At 39.2% G+C, this 9,784-nt stretch overlaps 1 protein-coding gene across 2 annotated transcripts in view; it reads right to left on the bottom strand.

Moving 5' to 3' along the window:
* Positions 1 to 4,219: 4,219 nt before the first annotated feature.
* Positions 4,220 to 9,784, bottom strand: part of znf706 (zinc finger protein 706) — an 8,197-nt gene continuing 2,632 nt past the window's right edge. Inside the window, exons 1-3 of one of the 2 annotated variants that reach the window (XM_080484770.1) lie at positions 8,108 to 8,384; positions 5,178 to 5,317; positions 4,220 to 5,047 (exon numbers count right to left, since the gene is read on the bottom strand). In XM_080484770.1, the coding sequence (XP_080340896.1) occupies positions 4,952 to 5,047; positions 5,178 to 5,312 (231 nt within the window). In that variant the 5' untranslated portion in view covers positions 5,313 to 5,317; positions 8,108 to 8,384 and the 3' untranslated portion in view covers positions 4,220 to 4,951. Of the gene's footprint in view, positions 5,048 to 5,177; positions 5,318 to 8,107; positions 8,385 to 9,784 lie in introns of those variants that run through there. The other variant, XM_080484769.1, reaches the window with a different exon arrangement.

Below are 9,784 nucleotides of genomic sequence, written 5' to 3'. Positions count from 1 at the left end.
ATCCCAGAGGGGAAAAAAATGTCCTATTATAGGATAGAAAATCGATGTTGGAACTTCCGTTTGGTGTTGACGCTGTAAAAACTAATGAATGGTGTCCGTTTTATTGATCTTTTTAGGGTGCATACCCCACTCATCTAGGGTTTTAAAGATTTGTTTTTACTTGAATACATTTCAAATATGTACAACAAACCATCCACCAAGCTAACTACAACAATACCATATAAATAAACCAATGCATGCAATAATCACACGAACTCAGTTGTGTAAAAGTGTAACAATCACACTTAGTTCACATTACATGTTTCAAAATTACTGTACAACATGTAAATATATAAAGTCACGCTCTGTTGAACTTGTTAGTAAGTCGTGATAGGTTAAATATTACAACTAGTAGGATATTTCAGTTAATTTTTGTAATGTGTTATTGGTAAAACAGTACATGCGAAATATGCATATTGCCTTCATTTAACAGCCCATTGTGCATAATGATTAATTTTGTAACAATTACTTTTCTTAAAGTAAGTTTGAAATGCTTAGACAAAGTAAAGGGGCCAAACACAACAGTGTTAGAGTTATTATGGGAAGGATGAAGCAGATGTGTAGTATATTTTCATAAATTTCACAAACTCAAGGTACATTTTTATCTGAACTTTAATGTTTTATTCATTTTGAAAAGAATGTGAATAAATGAGGAAGTTACCTAATAATGTGACTTACAGAGTCGATATATAAGTCAAAACTTACTGAATGGTTGAGAACTTTTGAAACTGCTCTTTCCACTGAAATAGGGTTCTGGTAACTTGCAAAATCTTCCAAAACAGGTTGACTTTTTTAGACTTTATAGAGTTTGGGTTGCAATGGGACAAATGAAGTCAGACAGATACTACCATGGCAACCAAATTCAGGTTCAAAACAATGAAGAGAGTGTGACTCAGTAAAGATTACAGTAAGAGTTTCAAAAGATGTTTTAAAAGCAGCCTACACCCTGTTGCCATACATACATCATTGCCTGTGTCCTTGTGTACTGTCACTTCCTTGCATAAGTGCAAAACATTTACACAAAATGTCAGAAACATAAGCCTACAGACATAGCTGCAAGTTCCCATTAACTTTACATGCAGAGCATATATTTTCCAATTAAGGTCAAGATGATTTTATACCCTCAGGTGGGTTTGTTGTGCAGTAGCAGGAGTGGACGTCTGCATTCATACAAAATGTTCGAAAGATAAGTAGAAAACAAAGACCTAAACAGTGCACAGACTAATCAGGATCTCTTATCATGGTAGCAAGCAACTTGAAAGTTCTTAGAAATACAGTTAAAAGTAAAGTCAAATTACCATTGTTATAGCAATATAAGCTTGTGTGCAAGAAGCCAAATTACAGTTATAAAATCTTTTCAAATCATTGTATTTTCCACCCTACGATTATTTCAGTCTGTTTTTAGTTTTCATTGGAATATTTACACAAAAACCTGTTTGCGTGAGTAAAATCACTAATCTTGACATCTGAATAATTGTCTTTATAGATTCCATAACTTTGATCCAACGTATGTGTGTATACATTTGGGAAATTATTGCAACCGTTTTGCAATGACGCTTAAGAACAGGATGGGCGTCAAAAGTGTTTAATTCTACCCGTAAAACTGCTCATCTGCCCTGTCCAGGGCAAAACAAAAACAATCTATTTGTACTACAGGCAAAACTGTAGACAGTGTGTCCTCGGAAGGGTGACTCTCTCCCCAGGTACTTTTATACAAATGCCCTGACCCCTTCAGCAATCCTGCCAGCATGTCTGTTTCTTGTATCCTACAAAAGAAAATTTAGTTATTAGAAATCTTTCCACTCGTGAATCATATCTTATCTCCTGGTGAGACAGGTAAAAGGTTGTGCATGAATGTGAGCGTTCAGACAAGCCTTTTGTAGCAGTAAGCTGTGCAAGCCTCATAAGGAGTGATGACTAAATGTCGAGTTGGGCGCGGGACACAGACCGACTCAGCATGGCTCCTTCGAGAACCATGAATCATGTGTGAACAAGTTTCTGTTCTAGACGGGAGGCTACATGGTAGCAAGTAGATGATATATGTAAACTGTGATTGAGAGTAGATGAATATTTCTTGTCATTAAAAACATACAGGAAAATATAAAAAAGAAACTGTCTGTCCAAATTATTAATTAGAAACCTTTATCAAACCATAGCAGCACACATGTAAAGCACAATTTTAGACAGAAAATAAGGATATTAACTGGGGGGGTGAGTGCCATGATTTTATCATCCCTTTTGTTAAATATATGATTTGTACTGAGACAAACCAGTAGATGGCAATGGACCTGTGTACTGACATTAACATACAATTTAGCATAAAACCCAAACAAAAACAAAAAAAATACAGAATAGGCCTTACTATAGTCAGTGATTACTGTGACTATCATCTGTTTTAGTTTCCTAAAGACAAACATACATTTAAGTTAATCTGCTATGACTGAAATGAAATATGCTGTAACAAGAAGGTAAAACCCACACCAGTCCTTCCGTATCATCAGTGCACTCAGAGCTCAGAATGAGACTTGTGTCTGAAAATAGATGATCTACAGCCCGGGAGGATTCCTTCACCTAATTAAAGCAACTAATTTCATTTAGTCCAAGTGCTTCTCTTTTCCCCCCTTGGTCGTGTTTTTGAATTCAAAGACAGGTCAGCAATGCTGAAACGCAGATGTGCCTTTCTGTATGAATGAACATGTGTGTTGTGTGTTTTTCATTCACAAGTTTACAGATGGGAAGGAAGGATGTGGACTATGTGTGAGGAGATGAAGGAACAATGTGGGCTATGACTCATTCACTCAAGTCTCTCGCACCATTAAAGCAACAGGCAGCATGCACTGACCATGTTGGCTGTTTTCCTCTTAGTCTTCTGAGAAAAGCAAAATCAGGTCTAACGTACCCTAAAAATATTTCAAGTATGAACAAAAATGAAAATGTTGTGATTTTATTGGATTAAGAGACTGTGTGACAAGTTCCTGACAAATGTGATGCAATAGTGTGGGTGTGTTTGTGACCTTTCAGGAACAAGTTTGAGCTGAACTGATTCATTTGTCATAGCAGAAGAGACACAGGGACCAGAAATAATGAACGAGTCAAAGAAACCGTTTTATGCTGCTCAACTGATTAATTAGCTCCAACAGATTTTGCTGCTTGAACCACATTCTTGCTCCAAATAGTGGCTCACTGCTGCCTTGCGCCAGTCGAGCTGAGTGACATTTCATTACAATCTGTTTTAGGGTGGATACTATGAGCCACATTAACACCATCCACTTCTTAAGGTAGAGCCTTAAAATACTTTTCAACACAAATAGCTAATCAGCTAAATACATAGCAGGAACTCAATGTAGACATGAAGTCCAAACCGAGCATGACAATGGGGATCAGGAGACGATTGAAGCGCGTTTGAAAGTGGATCCATCCTGTATGGTATTGACAGCTCAGACTTCTGCTGCCGATGGTGCGGTGGATATTTTCTGGGAACCCTTTAAAGCCCGTTTCAGTTGAGGAGCTTTTAAACAACACAATCTGTGCCACCAAGGTGTTTCCACCAGGAAGTAAAGTTTAAAGAAAAGCTTGTTGGGTCTCAGGTAAAAGACTAATTGAAAATATTAAGATCACTACTACAGTCTTCTTGAACGGTGTACAGTATAGCACCCTTCATTCAAACATTTCCAATTTTCCAGCTCCTAGCGTCCCTATCAAACCTTCCCAACTAATTATACTTGACTGCTCTTTTGCCGAACTTGATATGTGCAAATTGTTACTGTGATATACTGTTGGCTGGTTGTTAGGGGTGTGACCATGAGGTGACAATGTAGTACACTTGTTTTTGGCTTCAACCGTCAGTTGGAAAACAAAAGCTTAAGTGATGTATGTAGGTACGGAAAGCTGTTCAACAACTATTGAGGCTGGCCAACAATCATGTGCTTGATGCATATAATGAATAAGAACTGAAAAGCTTTCAGACAATGAGATAAGGTGTTCTAATCATCAGTTTTTATATTGGGTGTGTTTTGATTTAGATAGTCTCCGTCCTAATTTGTTATGTCTCACAATACATGGAAAACAGACTTCACCTCAATATCCGGGCACAAAAAGTACAAAGACAAAGTGTAGTTTTGTTGGCTGAAACGATCGTACAGGATATCATCAACATAGCAAATGAAACACACAGCAGATATACAACAAAGTAAAATTTAATAAAATGGTATATTACATCATCGGAGCAGACATTCATTTCAAAGCACACAAATGTTGCTGGCAAGCTCCCATAACATTTGATGCACTTACAATTTGTGTATCAGCTCCCGAACGGCTTGCAAATTGTCACATTATTATTATTAACCCAAGAAAATTAGGATTAGCCCCATAAAGATTGTAGTACAGTAGGACGTCACTGCTGAAGGAATACACTAAAGTGACATAATTTCCTATGAATTATTAACTCAACACTAGTAGAACAGATGAGGTCACTTGTCTGCTTTAACTGCAGCAAACCTAAAAGTCAGAGTCGTCTCACCCAGGTAAGAACAATGATTTGTAGATCTGCTGCGTTTACTTCCTGTGGCAGGAGGTACAAGAGCCAAGCACAAAAATATTCCTATGTGCACGTCAGAGGAGCGAGTCTGCTCTGAGGAACTGTGTGGAATAAAAGAGGCGGGGTCTTCTGCCATCACTTTTCCTTCTTTAGAGGTTACAGGTCTACAGTGGATCCGATATCAAAACCACTTGTGGGTCCTGCACTGCTCGTTTTCAAACACATGCTGGGGCATTATGTCAAAGGCAACCTGGCCTGGTAAAGTACAAATAAAAGGTATCGGTTTCAGGTTGGGATATGCTAAATCATCCATTGCTGTCAGACTGAGACAAGTGCAGAGTTGATACAGGGCTGCCAAGAGTTTTGTATCCAGAGTTACGCCTCCACTCCATCCAACTCGGGGGGCATTGGGGATTTCGGATGCTTGCTCTCAAAGTGCTGCTTGAAGGTTTTTGGGTCAGGCATCTGCGACTGTGGGAACAGACACAATCAATCAATTATAGATTTATGGCTGGTATTTATATAATCTAGAAAAACAAGGCCCGATGTGGTTACAGGAATAAAATCCCCGAGCCACAGTCTGGTTTCGTGTCAAACTCACCTTGCACACGCTGCAGGTGAACACAAGCGCCGCCTTGGCAGCCGTCTTCTGGTCATGGCCCTTTGCCTTCTTCATCTCCGCCTGCTTCTTAGCGTTCTTCTGCTGGGACTGGATCTTCTGATGCCCACGAGCCATGCTGACTAAATGCAGAGAGGAAGAAACCTCACATCAATCATGTCTTCGACGCTTGCTTATCATTTATTATATGAACCGGCTCTGGTGTGATGGCCCCTTCATGTAGTTCATTAGTTGTGTGAATTCTGCCATTACCACACGAAACCATTACTTTGTGGCTTCACTGAAATATGAACATATCTTGAAACAAGGGAATTCATTTATATATTAATCTCCAATGACTTTCTCCATGTTGGAGTTGTAGGAGCTTCAGCCTGGACAGGTGTTCTGCCCATTTTAGTCAAAGATATCCAAACAATCCCAGGATGTGACAAGTGTCAGAACTTCCTTCAACTGCAGCTCATCTGTTGATTTGGATAGTAGAGGAAGCTCTGCTGCTACTATTTCTGATCAGGCATTCTCGACAACATTTTACTAGCTTTAAACATTGGACAATAAAGATAAAAGTATAAGCACATGGCATATCTGCTTCCTACTGTAGATTTCACTCCCGTCAATGAGCCACAATAAGAGACCAATCACAGCAAAGTTCTTACAACAAGTCAAACCTGTGGACACACACCCTAACATTCAGAAGCTGTTCATGATGCCAAAAGGTAAAGGTGAGGTGAACGCACCATCCTAAAGTTTGACTATTTTTAGTGTATCCAGCTTTTAAAACATCAGGGTCAAAAACTCTGGTGTTTCAGCTCAAACATCATGAAATATCAGTTTACAAGAAGGTTCAACTTATGGAGTCATGACTTAAAAGATATAATAATGATCAACTGCTGTGATTGCATGCAGGTCTACAATAAGAAGTATATTTACTGTGGCCTATGGAGGAAACATTCAACCACTTTAAAATCTGATGTGTGGACTGTGAATCACATGAAATGTTACCAATATTAATCTGCAGTGATAAAAGAAATGCATCTCGAGCAGGACTGGGCTTGATGAGTTTGCAGCGTGGAGACATTTGCAGCTTGGCGAGGGTACATTCAGAGAAACAAGCCCCTTCTTGTCCTCACAGGTACTGAAATGACGGTTTTTACTATGGGATGGAATGAACTACTTTCTCCTGAGCAGCATGTTCTCCGCAGAGAGTACAAAGATCCCTCCTTCATAATGGCTTGGGTGGAGACAAGTAAAGATTTGGGCATGTGGCCAAAATGTCAGCCCACATGCACTGTGGGAGTGGTAGCATTAAAAAGACAAAACAGGTTTTTAAAGTGAGAGAGACCTCCGTATGGAGCTTCACACAATTGTAGGAGAGGGTAAGCAAATGGAAGTGACAAAATATGACAGTTTGAATAAGGAAGTCATGAATGTGTATAATGAAGCTGAACAGACAGTTGAATGGACAAAAGTTCCCTTTTTATATGTAATTATTTCTCAAAAGGCATCCCAGAATCAAGGAAAAACAAAATGGGGTAAAGGGCAACCTTTGATTATCCGGTAGCAAACTTTCAAAATACTCATCTTAAGGCTTAAGGGGCGACAAACATGAGGTACCATTGCAGCACCCAGTGTGTTCAGAGTAGTCCATCAACAAACTGGACTATTTTCACTTCCCAAATAGAATCATCGTGTTCTTTTAGCATTTGATGAAAAAGACTGAGGGTCTTTTAATACCAGACTATGCTTCAGGACAGCTGCAATTCTGAAAGAACAGTTGGAGGCTTGTCTATTCTAAAGATCACACAACTATTAATCAACAGTTGTAGTCCTAATCAAATTACCACCCTGGGAAACAATGCTGCAGGTCTAGGGGGAGTTAACCAAGTTGCCCTGAGGGTAATTCAGCCTTGCTTACAGGCAGCTTCTAAAAATAGCCCTCACTGTATGGTCAGCTGTGGATTGACTTAAGAAAACTGATTGAGCTACTGGATTCTCAATATATTAGGCAAACGTCAGCTGTATAACTCAGACAGATGGTTCACCATGGGGATTCAGGCACAAGCTCACTGATGCTAATTTGTGATGTCAAGTGTCAATTTCCAAAATTAGGGAAATCTTCACTTAAAGCTTGTTGTTTTAATGGCTTTTAATGGCTGTAACACAGTTATAGGACGCCTACACAGGTTGCCACTTCAATACATCTTGAATTGGCAATACGATGAACTTATAATGCTTCAAATAAATGTCATAAGTGTCGGTTGTTGTCTTTTTGTTGTTGTTTTTTTACCCCATGTACTCCTTTTCCCCATACGATCCAAAAACAGGACTTTGGGAATAATTGTAACTCCAAAGTGCCCATAAATATGACTGAGTGTGTTTTCCCTGAACTAGACTGTTGGCCTGTCCACGGTTCACCCAGGCTGCAGCTTCCATTTCTCAACATCACTACAAACATCACATTAAGACTTTACCTGGAATTTGACACACAAATTGACGCAACAGAGAGACCAAATAACACAACAGTCTGTTATTTTGTTTTTATCCCTCAACTTTCTCCTGCTTACACTGCTAGCCACGAATCGGGAGCCAACTTCGCTGTCGTCTGTTTTGAAAGCCTGTACACACGTCACATGTTAGCTGCTCTTTTGCTGAACATCACTCGTCCTCTCGGTTTACATTTCTTCAAAATAATCCTCTATTCCAGGTTGAAAGCCGGTCTGATGAGTGTTTAACTGACAGGGATTAGTTTAAAAAAAAGGGGCACATGCCAGCAGCTTCGGCTCGACCACCACGCTAGCTAGCCGGCTAACCAACATGAAGAACTTCACTGAACTCGACGGCTTCCGTTAACTGCGAGGACCTTCAACGGATTGTATCACAGCGGGTAACCATTCGTAAACATAACAAACACTTACCCGTCAAAATAATAAAGAATACGTGTCGTTTAGCAGGTGTCCGCAAGCGCAAGTGTGACAGCTGCTCACTTCTCACTGACAAGTGGACGCCGACGTTGCCTTCAGGGACGCACGTAAGAGTCGGGTATCAGAGCATTTATGCAATTACAAGGGCAAAACACGTATAACTACATCGTTTACTGGTATTCTAACATTTTGAAATGTTTATAATCTCGGTAAAATTCTAATATTTTCTGTTGGAAAAATACAACTGGTCAACTGGATTAACTGTGTTAAATACATGAGAATTGAACAGTTTGTACGTTTGTATGAGAAGCGCTTGAACGCACCAGGAAGTGGAAGTCACCCTGCGCTTTGCAGGCGGTACCATTGGACAAGTTTGCCCCCTCGTGGTAGGGTTTAATTAGTACACACAGTCACGCGTGGCAGAGATTTTTCCCCGACAGAGGTGATAATGCTGTGAATCAAAATGTTACGTTTTAGTTGTTCTTTTGTTATTTAAACCCACATCTTTGGGTCATTTGAACAGCTTGTCCTAAATCTTTTTGCAATTATATTTAAAAGAAACAATTAATTTTCAATTATTAGTATTAATGGCCAGTTTAATTTTGCTCGATGTCATTTAAATAAAATTGTATTGCCTTTCGATAAAGCAGAAAAGCACATTTTAACAGAATATTCTTTTTTTAAATAGATGAGATAGCTTAATTGTACCTTTTGCCTGTTTTCATAACTGAGATTCGTATAGACTAAAGCTTATTTCTCTCAATAATTCACCTGAGAAATGCAATGAAATAAATTCTACAGATTTGTTTTCATTTTTTGAAAAGAATTGCATCCCATGAAAGAAAAAAAGTAATGATATATGAATGCAGGAAGGTTGCTCTCTCTGAGTAACACTAGGGGGCAAGCACGAAAGGGGAACTATTGTAAAGTGAGCACCAGTGTAATGTGTAGAAGAATTCAGTTCCTGCAAACATGTGCACACAGGCACTTCATACCAATAATTACTGTTTTACAATTGCTTATTGTATGTGTTCTCAGTATAAAGCAGGAAGCAGTGTCGGTCCACTGACACAGTACGTGTCCCTTAATGTGCCTGTGCAGTAGATATTTATCTTTTCAATGTGTGATTGTTGTTTTGATGTTGAAGAGAAACAGAGGAGCTCTTCACCGCCCTTTGGGATTGGACTAAATTCTGCAAATATGTAAATGAACTCCAACTCCAGTATTGACAGGGTGGAAACACTAACAAGTTGTTACCATATTATCAGGTACTCTAGGGCCTTATGGTACCGTAATATAAAAGATGGATGGATACATGAGTCAGATGGTAACATGACACTCTGCAAAGGCTAAAATAGTTTTAAATATTACATAAAAAGAACACCTATGTTTCTATCGTGCAAAAGAACGAACAGCCTGATTCCTGGGACGAGCACAGGGCCTCTTATATGTTTTTATATGAAATGATGGGCTTACTGATCAGTTTACGTAAGCCCAAACTCTTTTAAATGAAGTCCACACACAGTAAAGCATACAGAGGACCAGACCACGATCAAGCATCATCACATTAAATACATATGCAGTAAATATTAAAAGGCAGACTGTGGGAGTGGGTTTCTCCGGGGGAAGCCAGTTCGAGCATTAAGCCAATGTAGGTCAATCTTCTTGGAT

The sequence above is a fragment of the Lipophrys pholis genome (assembly GCF_963383615.2).
Source record: "Lipophrys pholis genome assembly, chromosome: 17".
In the NCBI taxonomy this organism is placed as follows: Eukaryota; Metazoa; Chordata; class Actinopteri; order Blenniiformes; family Blenniidae; genus Lipophrys; species Lipophrys pholis.
This window is presented reverse-complemented; position numbering and strand designations above follow the sequence as displayed.